This window comes from Malania oleifera, chromosome 4, assembly GCF_029873635.1.
Source record: "Malania oleifera isolate guangnan ecotype guangnan chromosome 4, ASM2987363v1, whole genome shotgun sequence".
Taxonomy (NCBI): Eukaryota; Viridiplantae; Streptophyta; class Magnoliopsida; order Santalales; family Ximeniaceae; genus Malania; species Malania oleifera.
In genome coordinates, this window is record NC_080420.1 from 32,359,243 (window position 1) to 32,385,439 (window position 26,197).

General features: G+C 36.0%; 1 protein-coding gene across 7 annotated transcripts in view; it reads right to left on the minus strand.

The window, feature by feature from the left end:
* Positions 1–7,357: 7,357 nt before the first annotated feature.
* LOC131153060 (ceramide synthase 1 LOH3-like) overlaps positions 7,358–26,197 on the minus strand; it is a 31,092-nt gene continuing 12,252 nt past the window's right edge. For 2 of the 7 annotated variants that reach the window (XR_009136147.1, XR_009136149.1), the window contains exons 2-7: positions 11,801–12,030; positions 11,468–11,623; positions 11,175–11,360; positions 10,162–10,346; positions 8,166–8,255; positions 7,358–7,799 (exon numbers count right to left, since the gene is read on the minus strand). Coding sequence is in view for 2 of the 7 variants with exons in the window: in XM_058105089.1 (XP_057961072.1) it covers positions 8,224–8,255; positions 10,162–10,346; positions 11,175–11,360; positions 11,468–11,623; positions 11,801–12,030 (789 nt within the window). In the remaining 5 variants the exon portion in view is untranslated. The remainder of the gene's footprint in view (positions 7,800–8,165; positions 8,256–10,161; positions 10,347–11,174; positions 11,361–11,467; positions 11,624–11,800; positions 12,031–26,197) is intronic. The other 5 variants (XR_009136148.1, XR_009136151.1, XR_009136150.1 and 2 more) reach the window with 5 other exon arrangements.

Below are 26,197 nucleotides of genomic sequence, written 5' to 3' on the forward strand. Positions count from 1 at the left end.
ATACAAAAAAAATTCACAATAACTTTTTATACCAATGTGGAACTATTCTACCAATATGGGACAAAAAACAACAAATTTTCACCTTGATGATAAATTCAACAAATATTTCAGTCACCAATATTTTCTGGAGTTCTACATCATCGACGCCTTCCAAAAATATTCAGACTTGCAGGATATTGATCAAGTCCTAACAATGTTTGAACTTGATTGTTATCATAATCTTGGTCAACATATCTGCAGGATTTTCAGTTGTAGTAATCTTTTGAAGGAGTATCTTGCCTCCATCAATAATATCCCACATAAAATGAAACCAAACATTGTTGTGCTTCGTTCGTGCATGATAGACTTGGTTCTTTTCCAAATAAATAGCACTTTGACTATCACAGAACACAACAATGTGCTTTTGAACAACCCCCAAATTTCAAGTAAACCTTACAACCAAATAACTTCTTTAACACGAAGCTGCCATGTACTCTGCTTCTGTTGTAGACAAGGCAATGGTAGACTGTAAGGTAGACCTCCAACTCACTAGACTATCAGCAAATGTAAAAATATATCCAGTAGTTGATCGGCATTTATCCAAATCACCTGCAAAATCAGAATCCACATATCTGGTTTTGACTACTTAGATATGCCAAAACTCTGTACTACCTTCTTCAAATACTGTTTCTAAGACAAACTAACTCTTCCTCTCATTCTGTCTCTGCGAATCTCCATGCCAAGTATCTTCTCTGCTTCACCAAGATCTTTCATCTCAAACTCTTGATTTAACTGACTTTTCAACTTGTTGATTTCTTCCTTATTCTTTGAAGCTATCAATATATCATCAACATGAAAGAGTAAATATATAAAGGATCCATTTTGTAGTCTGCCAAAATAAACACAATGATCATGTTTATTTCTGATGTACTTCTGACCCATCATAAATTGATGAAATCGTTTGTACCACTATCTTAGAGACTGTTTTAAACCATACAACGATTTACCTAGTTTACATACCCAATTTTCTTTTCCAACAACCTGAAATCCATCTGGCTGAGTCATATAGATTTCCTCTTCCAAATCACCATGTAAAAATGCAGTTTTTACATCGAGCTGAACTAGTTCAAGATCAAATTGTGCTATCAAAGCCAACAAAATTCGAATGGAAGAATATTTAACAACTGGAGAAAATACCTCATCATAATCAATGCCTTCCTTCTGTGTGTAGCCCTTAGCTACCAATCTAGCTTTGAAGCGAACATTATTTGCATCTTGAAATCCTTCTTTCTTTACATAAACTCATTTGCAACCAATTGCTTTCTTACCCTTGGGCAGCTGGGCTAGCTCCCAAGTCTGATTCTGATGAAGAGACTGCATTTCTTCATCCATCGCTTTTTTCCATTTTTTTGATTCAGAGTTCTTCATTACTTCTTTGAAAGTGTAAGGAACATTATCATCCACAACTGGAAGTGCATAGGCCACTATGTCAGTATACAGAGCAGGTTTCCAAATTTCTCGTCTTGGCCTCTGAGAAACAATTGATTCTTGTTGTTGTGAAGATAATCTCCTCTTCTTGTAAACTATTCCCCATCATAACTGGAGAGTTACCTTGTGTAGTCTTATTTCTCACTGCGTTTCCCAAAATTGTCTTAACCTCCACCTATTGTTGAGTACCACTAGTCTTCTCTTTAACTCGTGACTCCTTGCGTATTGTTTTCTTCATTATCGCAAGTTCATCAAAAGTCACATCCCTACTTAATATCATTTTTTTGGTCTTTAAACACCAAAGACGGTATCTTTTGACTTTTGCACTTATCCCCAAGAATATCGCTTTTTTGGCACTTGGATCCAACTTAGATTCTTTAACATGATAATAAGCCATAGTACCAAATACATGTAAAGAATCATAATCACTAGCAGCCTTTACAGACCATATCTCATAGGGTATTTTTCCCCCTATTTGTAGATGATGATAGACGATTGATGAGATGACATGCATATCTAACAGCCTCAGCCCAAAACATTTTGTCTAACCCAGCATTAGACAACATACATCGAACTTTCTCCAGCAAAGTCCAATTCATGCGCTCTGCCACCCCATTCTGCCGTGGTGTATCTTGAACTGTGAAGTGTTGAGCAAAACCTTTATCCTGACATACCTTCATAAACAGGTCACTCGTATATTCACCACCATTATCTAATCTGAGCCGTTTAATCTTTTTTCAAGTTTGAGTTTCAACTAATTTTTTCCACTTAAGGAAAATATCACACACTTCATTTTTATGTTTCATAGAATACACCCAAACTCTTTTGGAAAAATTATCAACAAAAGTGACAAAATAATGCATACCACCCAATGAAGCCATTTTTGTGGGCCCCCATACATATGTATGGATGTAGTCTAAAATACCTTCAGTCTGGGGGATTGTAGTGCCAAATTTCACTCTAGTCTGTTTTCCCAGAATGCAATGCTCACAAAATTCAAGTTTACACACTTTTGCACCTCTTAACAAACCTCGCTTAGCTAATTGTTGCAAAGATTTTTCTCCTGCATGTGCTAATCGCATATGCCATAACCTGGTTGTATCTTAACCTGCATCTTTCTCAGAAACAACAGCTGCTGAGCTAATAATTGTACTACCTTGTAAATAATACAAGTTTTTTTTCCTTATTCATTTCATTACCACCGGCACACCTGATTTAATCTTTAAGGTTTCATCTTTCAAAGTGATAGTGAAACCTTTAGATTCTAAGGCACCCAATGAAATCAGATTCTTCTTTAGGCTTGGAACATACCTAACTTCAGTCAAGGTCTTAATAGTTCCATCTTGACATTTCAACTGTATTGATCCTATTCTAATTGTTTTACAAGTATTATCATTTTCCATAAAAACAACCCCACCATCTAATTCTTCAAAATTAGAAAATCATTCCCTATTGGGACACATGTGATAGGAATAACCAGAATCCAAAACTCACTCACCAAAATAATGTAATGAAGATGTTCCAACAAAAGAAAAATTTGACTCACTTCCATCATCATTGGTTATATTGGCATTAGAATATGCTTTGCCCTTATTCTTCTGCTGTAATTTAGGGTAATCTTTCTTCCAATGCCCTCTCTCACGACAAAAGACGCATTCATCTTTAGCAGGTCTCCCACGAGATTTACTCCTTCCATGAGATTTACTCTTCCTTCCAAGCATACAACTGTGAGAACGTCCCCTTATTGTTAGTGCTTCTACAGTTTCCTTATGGACCTTCTGATCCTTCTTTCTGCATTTAGTACTAATCAATGCAGACAAACAGCATCATAAGTAACTTTATCTTTCCCATACAATAAAGTGGTGGTCAAATGTTCATACTCATTAGGGAGAGAATTCAGTAACAATATGGCTTTATCCTCATCTTTCACCTTTTCATCCAAATTTAACAAATCGGCCAAAATTTTATTGAAAGTATTTATGTGGTCATTAATCGAAATACCTGGTTGATACTGGAAGCAAAATAATTTCTTTTTCAAATAAAGCCGATTTTTCAGACTCTTGGTCATAAATGTATCTTCCAATGTCTTCCACAATTTCTTTGCAGATATCTCTCTCATAACACAATATTTTTTATTTTTAGCGAGACACAGACGAATCATACCACATGCCTAACGATTGATCTTTTCCCAATCTCTGTCACCCATATCTACCGGTTTACCATCCAAAGCAATATCTGCTGATACAAGATGTCCATCACCTCACATTACCACATACCAAAATTATTGATACCATCAAATTTATCCACTTCAAATCAAGCATTAACTATCGTCTTCAATGATGATGTCAGAGCCGAAGGGGCTGGAGTTCGTGTGGACAGAGTTTCTTCTACTGCTGCATTAGTTTCTGTCATCTTCTATATATTCAATAGCAACCAACAAAGCAAAAAGCCTAGGATGAATAGTACGTATCAAATGTGTCTACTTTGTTTTATCCTATGAAATTCCACTTTGATCAAGCCAACCTCCAAGGAGCGACTGAGCCACAATGGTCTCTGAGCACTCGCTTAGATAAGGTCTTTCTTAGGCATCGAACATGGAATCAAGGATCCTAATAAAGGAACACCTCCGTATTGACACTATTCAACCTAACTCTGATACCAATTGTTGTGTTGGGCACCCCACTTGTGTCAAAAACCAATATTACAACTATTACTATTGAATATATATAAGAAACTAAAGCAATGCAAAAACTAATAATAAAATAGTAAAAAGAACAAGATAAGAAATTAACGAGGTCGGTATAGAATTACCTAATCCTCGAGCATCGATGATCAATCTACTACTTCTTGACAAAGTACAACTTTGAGGTGTGTTTTACAAATGAAGAGTTGAGCTCTTAATATAGCTTCAACCTCAAGTCCAAAAAACACTTCTCTCCAATGTGGGACAAAGAATACAAAAAAATTTACAACAACTTTTTATACCAATGTGGAACTATTCTACCAATGTGGGACAAAAAACAACAATTACCACTTCTAAAGCTTGGCTAAGGGCTTGACTTCGGCTAGTATCCTACCCCAAACACATGGAAATGTTGGAATCTAACCAACCTCTAGAGCTTTTGGTGCGGTGGGGGTAGGGGGATGGTGGCTAACATTAGAGGGGCTTACCCTTTAATGGCATAATAGTAGGAACACATTCATTATCCTCAATTTATGGCTAAATATTGTCGTCACTTGTAAGATAGTTGGTCAAGTCAAGAACCTCTTGCTAGTGTACACTCAAGAAAAATTATGGAGGCCAAACAATTGAGCATAGACGTAAAACACCTCTATGTTTCATGTATGAAACCATACTTATATTGGGTTTTCCATAGGATACAGGGTCCCTAAGTTCTTGAAAAGAGAATTGAGTCCACAATGGAACACTTTGACTTGGGTTTTCAATGCACTTCCAAGGCAATAACAATTTTCTAAATCCCTAACCAAGTTGACCTTCACTTGCTACATCAATCTCTAGCCAAAATCTATTTGTTCATGACAATAGCTATGGCACTTGCTACAGGGACTCAATACAAATATCAAATGTTGAACTTGATTTTGAAGATTCTAACTTTGAAAATGTAATTTGTTGGTTGAATTTGTTAAAAGGAAACTGTATAACTGCCCAACACTCATTATGCCTAAATTAGGTCAAGACATGATGAGGAAGGAAAGGAATAGTCAGGTTGTTGCTATTGACCTTGACCAACGATACTCTATTCATCCTATGAAGGCTAGAGAATCTTTGATTGATTGTTAATGCATGACTAGATTGATCTATTAAGGGCCATGTCCTTCTCCAAGTTAGTGAACCATAGCAGAAAAAATATTTTAAGTCACATATTTTTTTGAGCCATGACACTTTCAACTAGAATTCATATATTACATACAAAAGGCCTTTGGATAAAGGTTGAATAATTTCAATTGTAGAATAAAATCTTGTACAACTTGACAAGGGCCCTTTCCAAGAGATAAGGGTCAGCGAGGTTAGAGTCAATTTACAGCCACAAGCATGGGCACTTCAATGGGGAGCTACAATGTGTTAATGTACATGAACACAATTACAAATGACTTGATTGAATGTAACACTTCATTTTCCACATTAAAGTAAGAAATTGTGGGAAGCATGGTCTTATATTGTAGTTGTAATTGAAATTATGCATAAATGGCATCCTTAATTTTAGCGTATTAGGATCAAAAAAAAAAAAAAAAACCAACTAGTATAGGAAATAAAATGTCTCTTTAAAAGAAGCACCTAATTCGCACAAAATGTTTTTCTGAGCACTGTGGTATGAAGGATGAGAATACTCTTAGCTTACATGTTTGAAAAGCATTTAGTGTAATCGATTAGAAGAACTATTAAAAGTAAGGATAATAACCGGCAATAAATATAAATTAAGATGAATTCATTGTAAAATTTTATCTTCATTCGTATCTTTATCTTTTAGAGCTTATCATGGACTCATTTAGTGCAGTAATGGTTTATTTTTGCAACCCCTTTCACCAATATATTTAGGGTGAATAATCATTTGTACAACCCTTTTAACAAATTCACATCCAAATATAATTTAGATTTCAAAATCCATAGCTTTATATATAATAATAATCCTCTCCTCTTCATCGCATACATTTGTCCTCTCTCTCTCTCTCTCTCTCTCTCACACACACACACACACCTCTTTTTTTTTCTCCCAATCTTTATATAATCTCTTATCCCTTTTTCCTTATTTGTTCTTCCTGCAATGTATTTTCTCCCTCTCAACCGTGTGAGCTGGACCCTAGTCTCTAATTCACTGGTTTCCTTGTAGACAAACTGTTCAAGCATTTTGGGGGAGAGCTTGTGACTCCTATGACAGGCCCTGAAGGATCGTTGGCCACTTGTGAAATTCTCCATTTGTGCCCTTTCTAGGGTTCATTTCTACTTTGTTAGGAGTCCCATGATTGCACAATTAGTACTCAATAGGAATGTCACAAAAAGAGCTTGCACTTTATTTTATTTTTATTTTTGTTTTTTGAATTTTTTTGGAGTTCTACTACACATTTTGGAACATATCATGCAAAATGGTGAATATTTATGGTCCTAACTCAAAAATTTGAGCTCAAGTGATTTCTATAATCTACCATACAATGCTATTGAATTATTTTTCTTTGTTTTAGTTTACTTATTCTTTTGGTAGGACACTTGTCAAGTTGACAAATCACCAAAACGCAGCCAAACTTCGAAGACACTTTTGACGTGAGGCCAAGATGGGAGCACAATTATGAGTTAGTTGCATAGCGAGCATCAGTTTCACAAGATTTAAGTCTCGTAGATTTGGACTTGATTGAATAAAATTAAATGGAATTAACCACAATAATTATCTTGTCTCATGTTTGGCTTGTCATCTATAAGGAACAAGATAAGGACATTCTTGGAAAAATAAAAATTACCTTCTAAACTTTTATACCTTCAAAAAGCTTAACCTTAAGGGATGGACCAACTCTATACCATGTCCATAGACAACACCCTCCATATCCCTTAACTTTAATCTTATTTGAATTGCACCAAACATGAGCTGCGAAGATCTTAGTTTAGTCTCTCTTGCTCTACAAAGCACACCCATAAGAGCTTTTGTTTAAACCTGTGTCTGTGTTTCTTTTCCCTTCTACCCCTTTTTAAACCGCCCTCAAGGGTGTGAACCTTTGTGCCAATGGGGCAGTCTGCTCTATAAACCTAGTTGTATTGAAATTTCATAAATGCCAAAAATGCCACCCTTTAAGGCCTCCCTCACCCCCCCCCCCCAAAATATATATATATATATATATCTTCCCCGAGCAACGCAAATTAGTCAGATGATACAAGTGGAAGTAACTTCAAACGTGGCTTAGCCTTGTAATTATTAAGCAACTGAAAAACTTCTGAACCAAAATCTTATCATGGTTGGATGCTTCATGTAAAATTGAAAGGGTTAAATTTAAATTACAAGTTCCACCGAAGGCTTCTAGGGTGGGGAAAAAATCAAATGAATTAATTTACAACTATCACTACCAGCAGCAGGCTCAAGATTGCAAGAAGTTTCAGAGTTCTAGCTCATAAATTTCCTTGCAACTCATCCTCGAGCATGTAGAATGGAACCTATGTTGATCTGTTACATCAGCCAATTGCAACTTTTGAACATGCTTCCGCACCTCATCTCAAATAAATACACAAATTCCTCCCATTTGCAGGGAAGCTTTCTGATTGCGTGCAATCACTTCAACATGAGCAAGCACATGAGATTGTGCAAATCTTAGCAGCTCCCAGTTTTTATCTGCAAAAAAAAAATGTCAGAAAAAAGTCTTCCTCTCAACAAAAGTTAGAACAGGAGAACAAATACAATAATATTAATACTGTCCTAACGATGATTCTTTAAGGAGGAATTTGGATCTCCCATGGAAAGAATATCATCATCTTAATTGAACTTTTTGCTGCATTTGAGATTAGTCTTCTTGAGATTTTTCTTCTTCATTAAAAGGTTTAATACGAGGCCATTGAATAATACCAAAATATGACACTAGGTTTATTTTCAAGCTGATGATCGTGGGACTGACTCCCATTTATGGAATTTGAAGAAAGACTTGGCACAAAACAAAATGAAACACTCATTTCTTCCATGGGGTGCCCTAGTGCTTCTTACAATTTTCAGCACACCTTCACCATGAGTTGTGTGGCTTGTGGCAAATCTTGTATCCAGATCAGTCTTCATGCTCGTCTTCACCTTCAGAATCTGGGTAAGAGCCCAAGAAAAAAAATAAAAATAAATAAAAACATCAAAGACCATAGCAAAAAATAAAAATAAAAATCATAAGGTATAATAACCAGAGACAATTAAGCACACCAGACATATGCAAACTTAACCCCTGTTTGCTCGCAGAATCAAGGCTGGAATGGAATTAAAATTTTAACCTAGTTCAGTTGTTGCCATAGTTTGGTCTACTGGCTGGAATGCTAATTCCTCATTCAATGGAATCATACTTCAACACGAGCTGTCTCTCAATCGTGTGACCACTGATTATGATGATTATGATGATATTATTATTATTAGAATGATAATGCATAAAAAAATAAAAATAACCAATAACAACAATAATAATTTTTATAATAGAAATAATAAACTAATAATTATTGACATAAATAAAAAAACAACAACAATGATATTGATAATAATCATAGTAATGTAATAACAAAATAAAATTGTTATAATTATAAGAATACAATTACTATTATAAAAAATTTTTAATAATAACAATAACAACAACAATGATAATATCCGATAATAATAATATTCATAAAACAATAATTATTATAAAATAATATAAAAAAATAAAAAAATAATTACATATTATAATTTTTATTACTTTTTAAAGATAACAAGAAAATAAAAACAAAAATATCATTTATTATTATTTTAAAAATACTGTAAGCCCAGCTCGACTTGAGACCAAGACTCCTTACAACTCGCACCAACACTGAGCGACCGATGATTGATTGAAAAGGCAGCCCAGCCAGCCCGCCCCTTTAGTGATTGTAAAAAAGAGCACACACACTGGACCTAACCCACTAATCATCATCTCATCTGGCGGCAAGTCATTTTATTGAATGTGAAATGCTAGTATCGGATCCAGGAACGGATGGTTTTATCACCCCAATGAACGACGGTGGATTTATATTCCTTTCTCTGGGCATCATTCCCTTCTGCGGAGGGATGAGCAGATGGATCAACCAATGAATTTGCAGATAGATCATCAGAGGAGGCGGGCAATCTAACCATGTAAGGCAGTGGTCAAGCCCTTCCCTTATTTCTGTCTCACTCGACATCCCAAGCTGACTTTCGGGAAAAAAAAATATTATGATCCAAAAATGCAAAAAAATTCAATATAAAACAATGCTAAATTGAAGTCATATATTAGAAAGATTATAAAACTAAACTATTTGCATTAGGGAAATTTTTATTTCTCGTTCCATCATACCCACAAATAAGCATACAAGAGAGGAATCAAAATTGCGACTCCTTGTCATTGTTGTGAAAATGTAGTAATCGCATTAAAATGCAATTACAAACCTAGCTTGATTCCATTCATGCCTCAATTCCATTTCTACTTCAATTCCATTTTGCAACCCAAATGGGGGGTTAACCACACAAGAGAGGGGAAAATCCCAGATACATTGATCGTAGAACCCGATTTCACGTTCATGTATGGAAGAGACTTATTAAGAGAGCCTCAATTTCTATCCCAACCTGCAAATGCACTTGCCTTTTCAACCACTCCCATCCACCTATCCTAGATACTTATTCTCTTGTTGTCATATTGCCATCACATTCAGTGCTTGTATACAGCCCATTTCCCAGTTTAGTACATTCTGATGATTGTGAAAATTTATCATTTCATTGTCACATCCCTGTCTTCCCTATATATCTACATAAAATTGATCATCCCCCAGAGCATAATCAAATATCTCTAAATAACTGATCATCGAGCATGACAAGCAGAGCATAATCAAATATTAAACAGGATGTAGCCAGTTGATATGGCGATGCTGTATAAATTAGTTCCATCACCAATATCCATAGACCACCATGGCATTATGTACATTCACATTACAACAATTAAAAATAATCGAAGTAAACTCACCAGAACGAACGTCCTCACTAAGCTTGCCTCTTGCTTGGATTTGTTTAACAAGCATCCGAAATATCAGCATCCACCAATAAATATGTAAAACAAGTAAGCAGATTAGAAGACTATTGAATACATAATAATATATTGGTCCATCCACCGGGTGTTTCTCCTTGTCCAAGGTAAGGATAGCTTCATAGCTGCGTAAAAAGAGAAGAGAAAAGGGGGTGGGGGTGGAGCACAGAAGAAATTGAGAACACAATATGATTGAAAATCATGAAAATAAAATTTTAAAGGGGAACATGTTGTTTCCAAAAAAAAGGACAGCCCGGTGCACAAAGCTCCCGTGCATATGGGGGTCCGGGGAAGGGGCGGACCGCGATGGGTCCCTCCCTTTATTCTTTTTATTGCCATGCCTGCTGAAGCTGAACTGTAGTCTGAGATGTAGACATTTTAAGATATAACTAATGGCCAAGGCAGCAATTAAATGTCGTAACTTATGCTCATTTAAAAACATATGCAACTTTTACAAATTCAAAGTGACAAACTTCATAAAAATGAAAAAACAAAACCAAAAAATAAAAAAAACCATGTAAGTCAAACATGGTCTTAAGAGAGTGGCTTTGGTAGCTGAAGTTAGCATCAGACCAAAGGTGATCCTCTAAAATACAAGCTTCCAGAAGGACCAGCACTAAAACATTATATATATATATATATATATATATATATATATATGTATCAATAACAATAGGAAACTTCCAAGTGTAGTTAGTTGAGTTCAGTGTCAAACTAAAACACCCTTCCCCATGAGGAAAAAAAAACTAAAAAGTAAAAAAAAAATTTAAAAACAAGAACAAAACAGGAAGGAAAAGAGAGAGAGGAAAAAAAAAAAGAAGCTTGCTGCATGCAACTTTTAACAGCACAGTCTTTGTAACACTACCATGTCTATTCAGATTTTATTTTGTTCTCGGCCTAGAGAGTGTTTGATGTATAATAACCAATAAAAGTATGAATCAGTTTACACTCACCTTGTACTCCAAATAATCCAGAATGGGAAGTAAATAAGTCGAAGTAGGATCCAAGACAAAACAAAAAGAATAAATGAGAAGCTGGCAATCCCCTCTGCACCACTGTATTTTGACATCTTCCCAACTTCCAGAAACACATCACTGGCATCATGAAGAGCTAAAACAATCGAACCAACACGAGCAAACCTGCAAGAAGCAGGCACATCAACACAACCTGTTCAAGGCCAGCGAGGAGGAAGGCTTTTGGCAAACAAATACATGACTGCCTAGAGTTGAACTCCATTAAAGCATACCTGAATATGTAAGACAGTGCAATGAGAATGACGGTTGCAAAATGGTGACCCATTGACACACCAAAATCGGAACGCCTTGTTTCCCAGAAAATCAAAGCAAAAATGGAGTACGTGTAGAATCCAGCAGCATACATATACAGCCCTTTCAATTTCAACCTGAATATCCACAAAACAGCCACACATACAGCTCTGATGCTCAGATATTTATCCAATAAAGTATGGATTAAATAGTTTAAACGAAAATCCAAGAGTATGGATTAAATCAAGAATTGAAATAAAGATATGAATACCGAACTTAATTTTTTTATTCATTGTCTAGATTCAAAATCTTACTTTATTTTTTGGTCAGGCCACAACTGTTCACCAGGTCCTACCCAAAAATATCTTGTTTTAGTGAACCATGGCTCGTCATAGGTCACAGAGAGTGCTAGAAGCTCTGCCGAAAGAAAATAGACACATTTCCATGCAGATTCCTTGAATTTCCGCAGCTTCTTTCTCCTTTCATTTGTCTCTCCATCTAACATCTGATGCTCTTTTCTAAAAATCAATCTTCTTGCCAATACCTGCAATAGGGCATTCATTTCAATTAAAACTAAGACCCTCATAGAAAGCAAGCAGAATCAAGCTCACAGGCATGGAACAGAGATAATGCCAGCAAAAAGTGACAAGTTCATTCATATTTCTTAATTGTAAAAAAGTATTTACATTTATTGTTTAGCAATGAAAATGTCCCCATGGTATGGATGTGGCCTAAAACTATGCGACAGTTTAAAAGAGCCATCAATGTTCACTACAAGTCTACAACAAAGAAAAGCCCAATAAATAATCAATTTATCTGTTATTTTGGCACACTGATTATGGTTTTATAGAATGAGATAAAATTCCTGAAGGACTTCATAAAATGAAATTGAGCATAAATAAAGAAGAAGAAGAAGAAGAATTAACATATCCACAAGTAAATGGAAAACAATTCAACCATGCATTAAAAAGTTGAGTAGCATGCACTGATGCTTAAGTTGTGCATGACGCAGGAAGCCCACCACCCTTGTTTTTTGCTCTTTTTTGTTTTTGATGTGGCGAGATGGAAGGGCACTCATGACATTAATTTGTGAGATTACCAACAATCAAACACCAGATATAATATATACCCAAAAAAAATACTATAAAAGTTTGACCTTTAAGATGGTGAATTTATCAAGTTGGGCAGACACTAGAGATAAATTAATATATATACGGAAATAATCTTCTCATCTCGCTGTCTGTTCTCTTGAGTAAGTTTTCTTTTTCTATAGAAATCTATATATGGAAACATTTAAGAAATTTTGGCTGTTACGATGTTGAATTAAGCTGGGCGACATTACGTAATAATCCAGATGATAAAATTTTAGCAAATAATTCATTTCAAGAACACTTTAATAGTCTGAAATTTTTGGAAGTAACAGGGAAATATCAATAAGATAAAGTAAACAGCTTGTGAATATCATCCTCCTTTCCATGCCATCAATTGTTTTCCTTATTCTATGATATATTTTAAGAATTTTATAGATATTATGTCTTGTGTTTACCCAGAAAACACCCAGATTTCAGATTATTCCACATTAATTTCTTGTAGCAATTCCAGAACACTAAATTGAAGGGGAGCTTAGGCGCAACGGTAAGGTCGTCTTCGTGTGACCTAGAGGTCACGGGATTCGAGGTGTGGAAACAGCCTCTTGCAAAAATGCAAGGTAAGGCTGCATACTATAGACCCATTGTGGCCTGCCCCTTCCCCAGACCTCGCTTTCGCGGGAGCTTTGTGCACCGGGCTGCCTTTTTTTTTTTAAAAAAATTCTGGAACCCTAAATTCAGCACTGTGCTTCAAGCTTTGCTTACTCACACCTATTTCACTCCATTTATCATCTTGACATGGGTCAATTTAGAGCCTCAGTTACAACCACAGCAGCTGTGCAAGCAAGGCTCAAGTAAGAAAACTGGTATTTGCAATTGACAGCAGACCTGGAACTCAATCATAGCATCATTCTAATTGCCTTCATTAGATAAGGGTTGAGGGATTTCCTTTGAACTGGTACAGAGGAGAGGAGGGATCATTTTGTTAGCTCGGATCTTGTGTGTGGTTCTAGGAGCAAGAGGGAGTTGGTCTTAGTAACTAGCATCTAAAACAGCGTTAGTGGGTAAATGGCTATGTCAGTTTCCAGGGGAAATAGACTCCTTTGGCATGAGGTAATTAAAAGAAAAGTGGTATGCAAGGGAATGGTTGGAAATTTGGGATATAGATATTGGTATTAGAGCTACTCATGAGAGTCATTAGAAATAACGATAACGATCTTCGTAAGGGTTACGGTCGCCGGTGTAACAGTCATGGCCATCACAGATGTTACATAACAATAACAGCCATTGAGGCGGTGAATACGTTTTTTGCAATAGCAAACTTCTTAAAAACATATAGATACACATGTTTTGATCCCAGAATCCTTATACCATGGTACTAAATAAAAGCCGTTATGTAGCGTAACAGAAAATGAGGCCTCAGTTACTGTTACAGGCCGCTAATGCAGTGAGCAAAACATTCACGGCTGTAACGGCCGTAACGGAACCGTAATGGCTGTTACGCACCATTACAGCTGCCAACGCCTTATCTGCTCGAATCTGCTTCATTTTTTGTGGTTCTCTTCGTGTGTTGCTGCTTCTTCCCCTCTCGTCTCCCGATCTGAAGCTTTGAAACCCCCAAAATCAACTTTTATTTGTTGTCTTAAATAATTAAATTGTAAGATCTACAATTCTATATATATTTTGTTAAATTGTAAATTGTAATATAAATAATAGTATTATATATGTACAAATAAACTAAAATCTTAATAATTAGCAACTTAAAGCTAATTATGTAAAATTTTATTCTTAATTTCTTGCGAAAGGACCATAACTTTTTATTTTTACTTATGTGTAGAAATCATCTAATCAAACATCAAGATGCCGTGTGATAAAAAAGGAAGTGAAGAGCTACCTAGTGAAGACATTGGTTGGCATTTTGCTACTCCAATGGAAGGTAGTACACATGTTGTCATATGTAAATTATGTGGAACGACAATTAAAGGAGGAATTACATGATTGAAACAACACTTGGCACATAAAAAGATTAGGTGTCTTCGTTTCCAAATGTAACCATGCAGGTTAGAGAAGAAATGATGAAACTTCTACAACAATATGTGGAGAAGAAGAAAGAAACAAAAAAGGCAAGATGAACTGGAAGCTCAAATTAGAAGATTTTTGAAAATTTGAGCAATGAAGAATATTCAGATGAGGAAAGAAAGGGATTTGCTTGACAAGAAAGCATACGAGCACAAGTATGGGAGAAAAGGCAAAGATTTGGGGCAAGAATTGGTGAAAGTGGTAATTATTATGAACAGGGCGGTGGCTTTAGTAGTGGCAGTGTCGGTGGTTTTGGTAGAGCTCAGTCACAAAGTGTTTGAAAAGCAAAAGGTAGTGGACAACAATGGATCAATCCTGATGCCCGTGAAGCTAGATTAAGGGCAATGGTCCTACTCTAGAAAGTAGGAGTGTCAAGCAACCAAAAATAAATACCAAAATTCTAAAAGGTTTAAGGAGTAAATTAGGAAAAGCAGTGGGAAAATTCCTAATTTATAATCGAATTCTGGAGAATGCAGCTAACTCTCCATTTATGCAGCCAATGCTTGATGTTGCTGCAGAGATTGGAAAGGGAGTGAAGGGCCCATCACTCTATGAGGTCTCAGAAGTATGTTTGGAGCAAAAGTATCAGGAAATGAAAAATTATGTATCTTCTTTTATTGGAACTTGGAAGGAGAGAGGTGTAACCATTATATGTGATGGTTGGTTAGAGCCTACAAGAAAACACATAATAAACTTTTTTTTTCTTTTATTGCAATAGAGACAATGTCTTCCACAAGTCGGTTGATGCCTTTGATGCACCCAACCAAACAGCTAAATATTATTTCAATTAATTTTCTAATTTTGATTTTCTATAATAAATAGTTTTATAAATTTATAGACTTGAGTTGAGTCACTTGATCTTGTATATTTTTAATTACACAGTAGTGACTATTAAATCTACAATTTTATTTCAGATTAATGGACAAAGTGGTTGAAGAAATTGGAGAGGAAAATGTTGTCCAAGTAGTGACTGATGATGAAGCTGCAATAAAGGCAGGAGGGAAATTATTAATGCAAAAGAGGCTCAATCTTAACTGGACAGCATGTGCAGCTCATTGCATAGACCTTATTCTTGAAAGAAATTGGTAAGAAAAGTAATTTGAAGAAGGTCTTAGAAGATGCAAAACAATGACCTCTTTTATTTACAACCACACACGGACAATGAATTTCATGAAGAAATTCACAAATAATAGAGAATTGTTTCGTCCTGCCATCACTCAATTTGCCACTAACTTTATAGCCTTGAAGACCATGGTTGGGCATAAACAAGCATTGAGGGAAATGTTCACGTCTAATACTTGGAAAAACTCAAGATTTGCGATGACAAAGTCAGACCCAACAAATGATGCGAAGAAGATTATTTTAGGGAAAAAGTTTTGGTAAAAGACTTTCGATATAATTTAAGTACAAGAACCCTTAGTGAAAGTTTTTAAATTAGTTGATGGTGATGAAAAACCAACTATGGGTTTCATGTACGAGGCAATTGATATGGCAAAGTTGGTCATTTAGAAAGATTTCCAATTCTACAAAGATTATTGGAAAATAATTGATAACTGGTGGAGTTTTCAATTGCACCAAGAATTGCATGCAGCTAGTAAGTGTAAATAAAATACAATTTCTTATTATTTCAACTTTTAAATATGCATAGTTGCATTAAAAAACTATTGTTGATTAATATGTTTGTACATTTAATTTTAGGATTTTTTTTGAACCCCCAATTTCTTTATGGTGCCCCACCCTCCCCTGAAGTTGCTAGAGAAGTCATGGATGGGGTTAAAAAAGTGATAACCAAGCTGGTATCCCATATAAATACTCAAATTCGGCTATTAATCAAGTAAGTATTGGCTCTATTGATTAATGAATTCTTTTAGTATTCTATAATACTTTCTACAATATATATCTAATTAATTAATTATACTACAAAATCATCCTTTTATAGTTGTTGTTATATTGGGATAGGCAGGAGGCATTTGGAGCCACGTTGGCTCAAAGGGTAGTGAAACAAGCAAATCTTGGTAAATGTAGCCAAATACACGATATGGACATATGTTTTTCGTCAATTAATAATGTAGTCGAATGGTGGGCTCATTATGGCATGTGTGCTCCTGAGCTCCAAAGAATAGCAATCAGAGTTCTTAGTCAAACCACATTAGCTTCGAACTATGAGCGTAATTGGAGCACCTTTAGCCTTATCCATACGAAAACAAGAAATAGAGTAAAGTACATGAGATTACAAAAACTTGTTTTTGTGCATTACAACACGAGGTTAAAGTTAAAACATACAATGAGAAGAAGCCAACAAGAACACGAAGATAGTTTCCACCCTATCAATTTGGACTATAATTTTTGAAGAAGATGATCCTTTGAGTCCACGGTTAGAGGAGAGAAAGGCACCATTACTTGATGGTCAGGACAACTCAAATTGATTAAATGAAGAGGTTGGTGGTACTGCAAAAGGAGGTGATCAACCACCAATAAACGTGCATGATTCAAGTTCAAGTCCTGAACGTACACAAAGTGATGATAATCTTGGTTTGAGCCCACCAAGTGATGATGATGGTGGTAATGGTGTTGGGGCTAGGGTTGGGGGTGATGGTAGTGGTGGTGGTGGTGGCGGTTGCGGTGGCGGTGGCGGTGCAGAATATGATTATTGGTATGACATAGGGACATCATTTGTAGGGGATACATATCCTCCTAGTCGTTATGGACTACATGATATACCCAAAAATTATGACTTGGGTATTCCTCCAGAGTAGCAATCTTCACAACCCAAGAGGAGTGTATCTAGTGATGGCCCTAGTGGGAGTCATGGTGCACAAACTAGAAGAAGTCATTGACACCGAGATCAAGATTCTGCTGAAGATTCATACGGTGTGGTTCGTAGTTTTGGAGACTTTGGTTTAGATGATTCATCATCACAATCATATGGATCTTATGATAGCATTTATCATCTAGCATATCCACCACCTCAACACTATGATCCATATCATGCATCTCATCCCTATCTTAGTGGGTTAGGGTCTAGCGAGTCTTCTTCTACACACTACCTAGAGCCAACCCCAACCCCAACTTATGGATATTATTCAGGATATGGTCAAGGAGGAAATTATGCACCTCCTATATCAGTTGGATTTTTACCACTAGTAGATTTTCAAGAGCAACAACGAAATAATGTGAACATGGGTATATTCAACTATGTATTTCAACAAGGCTTGCTGGGAGATAATTCCCAATCCCAATCTCAAAATAGAGAAAAAGATTATGAAGACCCTCCACGTCATTTTTTTTGGTGGTGACATGTGCCATATTGTAATATTGTATTCATCTATTCAACTATTGATGTCAATCATTTTTTAAACTCATTATGTGCATATTGAGTATTGATTCATTTTTAGAAATTTTATGTCTCTAATTAATTGATTCTTCTTTTTAGTTACATTTCGACATTTTTTACTCATTAAAGTAGTACAAACTATAAAAAAATATGACCTTTTTTTGTAAACAGCGCCCACTAAAATTAATATAAAAATCATAATGCTTATTAAAAAGCATTTTTAGGTTAAATAAAAGTAGTCATAATTCATTAAAAATCATGTATTAAGGAATTTCATGCTTATTCTTCAATTTTGGCAAGGTTGTGCATGCGTGAAAAAAATTCACGACTGTTACACTTGCTTCCCGTTACATAACACCGGTGTCTCTCGCATCCCACGACACCCGCAACCGTTATGCGATGTTATTCGCAACCGCAATTTAAAATCATGCCTTATGCTTTAAATGATTTTTAGTAAATTTTAATCAATTTAAATATAACATATACTACAAGTATTAGATGCCATGTGGTTGCTTTAGCTGCTATTGACGAGAAGAAGCATGCGTTTGCTAATTTTTTTCACTACTTAATCGATTATAAGTGAAATTCAAACTAAGAAATCACAAATATAAAGAAATATAAAATATAGAACGTCATCTTTTGTACTCTTTTAGTATTTTAATGTTATTTTTGTTATCCAAAAAATAAAATATAGATTGTTCATACATTAAACTAGAACAAAAATGCATGCAATAGAATGTATTTTAGTCTCCAAACTAGGTGCAAAAAAACTGAAAAATAAAATAAAATAAAAATGAAAGAATTTAGAATACAAACATATGTAATTTAATGAGAGAAAAAGTTGGGTATATTTTAATGCTAGTTATTGGAAAATAAACTCAAAAATGATTTTATTTTAAATAAAAAAAAAAAAACCAACAACAAACCCACTTAAAATTAGATTTCTAAGCTTCGGTAATGGGGAAAAAATGGGAAAATGCAAAAAAGAAACACTCAAAAACCAGTTTTTAGTCATTCACAGCCACTCTGGGACTGCAACGGCCCGTAACTGCCCGTAAGTTGTAACAGCCTGTAACATTGCATAAAGGCCATTATGGTACCGTAGCGGAAGCCACCAATACCATTAGGTAACGTCCGTAACAGCCATTATGGGCCAATTTTTAAGACTATATCATTTCGTTGTTCTTTCCTTCTATTAACTATAAAGTTGGTGATGACTCTATTGTCTGGTTTTGGGAGGCCTTGTGCATGGGGGAAGCTTTTTTCTCATTTTCCCTTGCCTCTATAGTATTCCTTTGTTACATAATGTCCCATCCCTTCTTTTATGATAGTTAAGGAGACTAGTTCTCAAGAATTTAATTTTTGTAGAAACCTCAATGACTGGGAGGCATATGACCTTTCTTTGTTGCTCATTTGCCAGATTTCAAGAGGGGTTATAGAGTGTGGATTCTATTGGGTTCAGTGTCTTCTCCTGTAAATCTTTCTTTAACCACTTGATTTACTCTTCCTTGTCATTTCTTCTTGTATATCATATTTGGCAAGCTAAGGTTTCTTCCAAGTCAAAGCATTTATTTGGAAGTCCTTAATAAAGCTAACACTAAACAATCTGTTGCAAAAGGGATCATCTTGTCAAATGGGATATGGTTAGGAGATCTAAATCACAATTCACAAAGGGGTTTGGGACTTGGAAATTTAATGTCCAAGAATCTCTCTCTAGTGAGAAAATGGTTGTGGAGGCTCCCATTAGAAGTTAACTCCTATGGCACAAGGTTACTAAAAGAAACATGCGCTATTCATTGAAATAGATGGGATGTTAAAGGTAGTGGTAATGCATCTCACGTGAGCCCTTGGAAGTTTGTTTCTCAGGTTGCTATTTGCTTTTTTCCCTCCTCTTACCCTTTTTAAGGTTGGTAATGATGGTAATATTTGGTTTTGGGAATATATGAGGGTTGGTGAGATTTCTTTGGCAGCCTTAATGCCTTCCTTTTTTTAGGCTTTCTTCAATTCATGATGCTCCAATTACTTCCTTTTATTCTTTTGAGACAACTCTATTTTTAAGATTTTTTTTTTTTTTTTTTTCAGAATCTTAATGGAAGAGAGGTCAAGGAGCTAGCTAATTAGTTGAGATTCTTAGATTCATTTCCCCCCACCTTGAGGTGTGATTGATGCCATTGGTTGGGGTATACTTCTGGTTCCTTCTCCTCTACATATTTCCCCGTTGAATTATTAAGATCTTTGACTTCCTATACTTTTCCTTTGGAAAATGTAACTAGGAATCTGCAGTTCCTTTTAGATAAGATATTGGACTTAACTCCAAACACGATTAGTACTAATGACTTGTTGCTGGTGAGGAGAGTCCAATGAGACAAATAAGCATGTTTTTCAACACTTCCGGGTGCTAGACAGCTTTGGGTGACACTTATTTCGTCGCTTGACAAGGTGTGGGCAGTATAGGCTGTAGATGCCTTCATGTTGGTCAAGTTTTTCAGGTTTAGGGAGAAGTTGTGTTTCGAATGCTATTTTTTGAACATTATGGACTAAAAATAATGGAAAGGATTTTCAAAGATAAGACAGAGGCTTCCTATTTGTCATGGGATAAAGTTGTTTTCCTAGATCTCCTTTGGACACTAGCTTTGGCTGTGTTTTGGGGGTGTGGTGCAGGGTGGGGCTGTATGTCTGATTCACAAAGGGATAGGAGGGCTACCTTTTTGTAATTATCTTTTATTTTCTATAAGAGGACAATTTATTCTCCAAATATTGTATTTTTTTCTTTCATTGAAGACTTTCTTTTCTCATCAAAAGGGGAGAATAAAGGTTAAGGGAGCCTTACGTGCTACGTGTTACATGTTTTTTCTTTAAATATTATATTACATCTAAATGGTGTAAGATTTTTTTAGTCATTGCTGTGGCTATATGTCTGCATGCATGTTTTCTTTATGATCATTTATGCCATTTGCAAATAGAAGTTTATAGTTTCTCCTCAACGCCATCCAAGAAAGTAAAAGGTGCTCATGAAAAGACAATATTATCCTATTGATAATATTTTCGTTTTTCATTAAAAACTCTGTCCATTCAATCTAGGCAAGATATTTCTTGTCAACTTATCATGTTACTCCTGGGGAAAAAATAGTCATGATTGACATGTTTTGCAACAAGGAGAGAGTTGAAACTATGTAGAGAAACAAGGGATTCAATGATATATTTCTTTAATTAGAAAACAAAAGTTGAGTAGCGAAATCCAAAATTGAGCTATGATAAGTATCAGGAGGAAGGACCAGTGAATCAAGCTCTAGCTTCCCCAAATTAGGTAAACCCAATGAGAAACAACAATAAGAACACTCAGATTAATTCAACATCAGTCAAGACGATTTTTAAAATTCTCCTAACTGTTTTACTAACAAAACTACATGCTGCACATCACACTCCCTTTGGAAATCCTTAGCTAAAATAAGAATCAGTCATGGACAACCAATTGATGTGTCCATAAAATGGTCAAATTTCTTGCAAATGTTACAGCAATTTAACATTATCAAACAAAACAATCCCAAAGGAGCAATGAAAATATAACAATATCAAATTTTCTAGCATAAATGACAAAAACGTTCAAAAATTAAAACCATTACTAATTTATCCATCCATGAAAATAAGAACACGAAAGTGATCACGAGGATAAAAAATGCAACCTTATTTTCGTCATGGTTAATGTGATATACTAGTAGTAAACTGGCCTTAAAGAAAATGTGCAGTGTGAAAAGTGCCATTATTGATCCTTCCCAATCATCCTTGGGGCCAACCTTAACTATAAAAAAACAGTGATAAAATTAGGAAAAAAAAAAAAAAAGTTTCTCTTAGCAGCAATGTAATCCACTATCAAAATAACCACTAGACAAGTGTTTATAATCATCCTTTTATATGTATTAAAAAATTGATGTGTCGCACGTCATTGCAAGGAAATAATCCAGCATATATGTTTAAATAATTTAGTACAATCTAGGTGTTTTTTAATACAACATTGATAAGTCATGGTCATAACTAAATTTATAACTAAATAAATATTGACTAGGGAGGTTCTTTTGAGATGCTCTCTCCCCGACGTCGCCCTCCTTCGCAACAGCGAAGATGGCGAGCATCTCCAACCTTCTTTCTTCCAAATCTTATGGCCTGAAACCAATCTACTCTGCTGACCTAACCTGGAACTGTTTCAAGGAACCTATATCTCCTTAGTATTTGAACCCTATCTCCAACAGTTAGACCTGTCGTTCCCTTGTTCAGATCCATGTGACACCTGCGGCAAGTCATCCTTGGCTTTAGGGTTTGCTCAACTCTATCAGCGACAGCTAGTGTTTAACTGACTCATTCATCAACTGAGATTGCTACTGCAGCTTCACCTTCAACAAAGATTACTTTGATTTTATCAATAATCATTATGAGACTCTTGCGATCCTTTTTCCCTACGGACCTCTTCAGGAGGCTCTCTTCCTTATGGACCAGAAGGCACTCAGGAGGTTTTCTTTCTCTATGAACTACTTCAGCATTCAACCTGGACTTGCAGAGACCATATGCACCTCTCCTGGCTGTTCACACTTCACCAGAAGATCTGAGAATTTCTTGGAGGAGTCTATACCAATGGGAATCCTCTTTGTCACTAACAGAGTAGATGAGACTCGGGGCTGGGATGGTGTAATCAGTACAGGGAAGAACTGCGTATGTCTAACCCTGTTGTTTGTTCATCGGTTGATGGTCTTCTACTAGTTGTGGCTCAGTTTTTGATTGTGGTTTCATTTGTTGTTTGATTACTTGCCGTATGGTCATGTTCTCTCAGCTACGGGTACATGATTTCGTTTGCTGTATATCCTCCATTATTATGGGGGAAAGGGCTGAGATGAGCAGATATGTTACCGTGAAGATTGAGAGAAAAATTTTTAATGCTAATCGCTTGGATAATAAAGTGTTCAGGCTATCTGAATTTGCAGGGAGATTCTTCTCTTTTATCTTACTGAAAAAGGAGTTCAAAAGAATCTTAAGATCCTTGAGGGTGATCTGTGCGGGTCCCCTAGGGGCAGCAAATGGGCACTTGGGGGATGCTCTTTTCAGAAGAGATGGAGGCCGGATTCGTATAGAGCTGAGGAGCAATGAGAGGGGCAGATTTATTTGTATTGAGAAGCAGTCTTCTGGGGGTCAAAGGCAAGCATTCCGTATCACGGAAGGGAATCGGAAGGAAGGTTGGCTTAAGTTTCTCAAAGCCTTGATGAAGCGCAAATTGAGGCTCCACGAAAATCGTTCATCGTGAGCAAAAGTGGGAGAAGCAAAATGTCTTCCAGTGGCTGTTGGACAACCTCACATTCTCCAAGGTTGTCAGAGAAATTCAGGTTAAGGAAAGGAGAATTTTCGGGAAGCTTGGAAGTAACTCCTTTCCAAAAGCTGGTATTGGGGATTGCAGAGTTGGGCCTATACATAATGGGCTGAGAAGGCTGTTAGTAAATGGGTTGAAAAGGGTAAAAATAATGTGATATCAGATCCAAATCAGGAGAAGGATCTGAGACCTTCTGGCTTTAAGGAAAGGAGACTTAATGATTTGAGAATCTTTTCTAGTGGCCAGTTGTGTTGGTCTAACATGGCTTACTAATCTTGTTTTGATGATAACAAATCAAAGGTAATTTAACATGTTTTGTTGAAAGTGATGATACTTCAGGAATCGGGTTTTTAAATCTCAAGTTTGAGTAAACATGTCATTGCAAGACTACAAAAAGGAAATAAAAGCTTAAAGGACATGAAAGCATGTATTTCAAAGATAACTTGATGAAAACTTAGAAAATTGAAGAAGCTTAGAGAATTGAAGCTCAGAGGCAAGATGGACTAAGCAAATGACAGGTATGAAGACTCCAAGCTTAGAATAGATTTAAATCTTAAGAGAGTCTCTATGTAAATACTTCATTCAAATGATGATATGATTGAATTTGAAGCTTATTAGGAAACTCATTGACTTAGAGACCATGTTTTGAAAAACCCCGAAAAAAATATTTTTTCAAAAGTCTTAAATTACATTGGGGAAAGCAAAAGAGCAAAAGGTTTTTGGAAACAAAAATGAAAATTCAGATTTTAGGCTCAAAACCCGAGAGGACCCAGGCGACTGACTCATAACGACCCAGTTGACTAACTCCTTCCTGCCCTTGAAATTCTTAGTGTTTTAATGAATCCAGGTGACTGACTCTCAGTTCCCAGTTGACTGACTCTTCGAGATTTCAAATCTTAAAAAATAACGAGAAGTTTCCAAATTTGAGTTTTTGAATTCCAAACGTTATGAAAACTTGGGAAACACTCTAAGTCACTTGGGGAACACGAAATACTCTTGTTTAAACATCTATAAATACCCCCCAAGGCTAAGGATTCAAGACACCAAGCAATTACACAGCAATCAAAGCTCCCTTGCTCTCAAAGCTCTCTTGCTCTCAAACTTTCTAAAGATCACTACTGAGTTTTGCTGTAAAACTCTCACGAATTATTGAGCATACTCTGAATTATTTCAATCAAGAAAGAAAGCTCACAGTGATATATTTCTAGGGCTTCAAATTCTTTCTATTGTTATTTTGAATTGAAGTATATTGTAGTGCTTTATTGTTGTACTAATCAGCTCTTGTTGAGAGTGTCTTTGTACACCAAATTTGCTCTTGTTTTTGTAGACGGTTTAGGTCTTTGAATTGTTGTTGGACCAAGCGTGGGGTATCGTTTGGAGAGGCGAACTCTAACCTATTGAAGGAGAGATTTTAAGGTTGCTCCTACCCGCAAAGGAGTGTGTAAGACTGCTCCTACCCGTAAATGAGTGGTATAGTGGAATCCTTAGGTGTGTTGCCTAAGGCGAGAACGTAGGCAGGTATAGCCGAACCTCTTAAAACTCGATCTCACTCTCTTCCCTACTCTCATTTAATTTTCTGTTCATATACACTGCGTGGTTAGATTTTAAGCTTCTGCTCATATAAACTACGTGGATTGAGTTTTAAATAAACTAAAAATTAATTTGACTTTGGGATTGCGGAAACCGAAAGGGAGTACGTTGGTTGATCAATACTTATTGCGAAAACCATAAGGGAGTATGTTGATTGGTTAACACCCAAAACTCATTAATTGAAAGTTTATTTAAATTCTGAGTTTTTGGAAGAGTGTTGGAAATTTACATTGTGCTTAATATTGAGAAATCAAGTTCACTAATACATGACTTTTATCAGCTATATACTTAAACTACTTTGAGTTACTCAATTGCTGAATCTTGGAAGTAGTGCTGAATTCATTCTATATTGCGAATTGCGTCTTGGTTATCTTGGTTGGATTAAATTAAATTGTTGTATTCAATTTGGAATCCTTATTGATTAAGGTTTATAACCAAGTAAATTTTCTGCTGAATTTGTGCTAGTAAATCAACTTTGTATGTGTGTTTGCTGAAACTGAAAAGAGTTAAGAAAGAGAAAATTAAAAAGGGTAAAAAGAAATTTTAAAATCCCAATTTACCCCCCCCCCCTTCTCTTGGGAATACACCTCGTTTTTCAAGTTGAGTAAGTTTGGTGTTTTGGAGTTAGGGGGCACGCTAGAAAGGGAGGTCGGGCAAAGCTTAGAAGGAAAATTGAATGGACAAGTTTCTAAGGCATTATGATCAGGAGACTCGAAGGTGATGGAGGAGAATCTAATAAATGCGCAACATGTTACTGACCCACGGCTATCTCTCAGCTAGTGAGAAATCAATAAGGAATTCGAAGATTCTCGAGAGTAGAGGGGAGCAGCTTTGACACTGTACTTTGGGGGAGGAAAAGTCAAAGCAGTCAAAGGGGATGGTGGGCAAAGAGCTGAAGATATTTTAACTAGTGGGATTGAAGATGAGATATCTGATATGGAGGATGACTTGAGCAGCTTTTGTGATTCTGAAAAGGAATTGTTGGTGGATTAGTTGAGAGCTGATTTAGATCTGAACGAAGAGGATGTCTTGGCAGTTGGCACATCTTACAAAGGAAAGTTCTAAAGGCAAGGGACTAGACGCCTAGGGGCAGCACAATGACATCACACAAAGTATACAACTGTTTGGGGAAGAGTGTGCTCAATCGCTCTCATGAACTATGCAAGGGGTTGCTAATGACATTAAACACAATTTTTAAACCAGACTATGGCATTGATTAATTAGGCGTCTTTGTCCCTTGTCCCTAAGCCTAACCCCAACATGATGG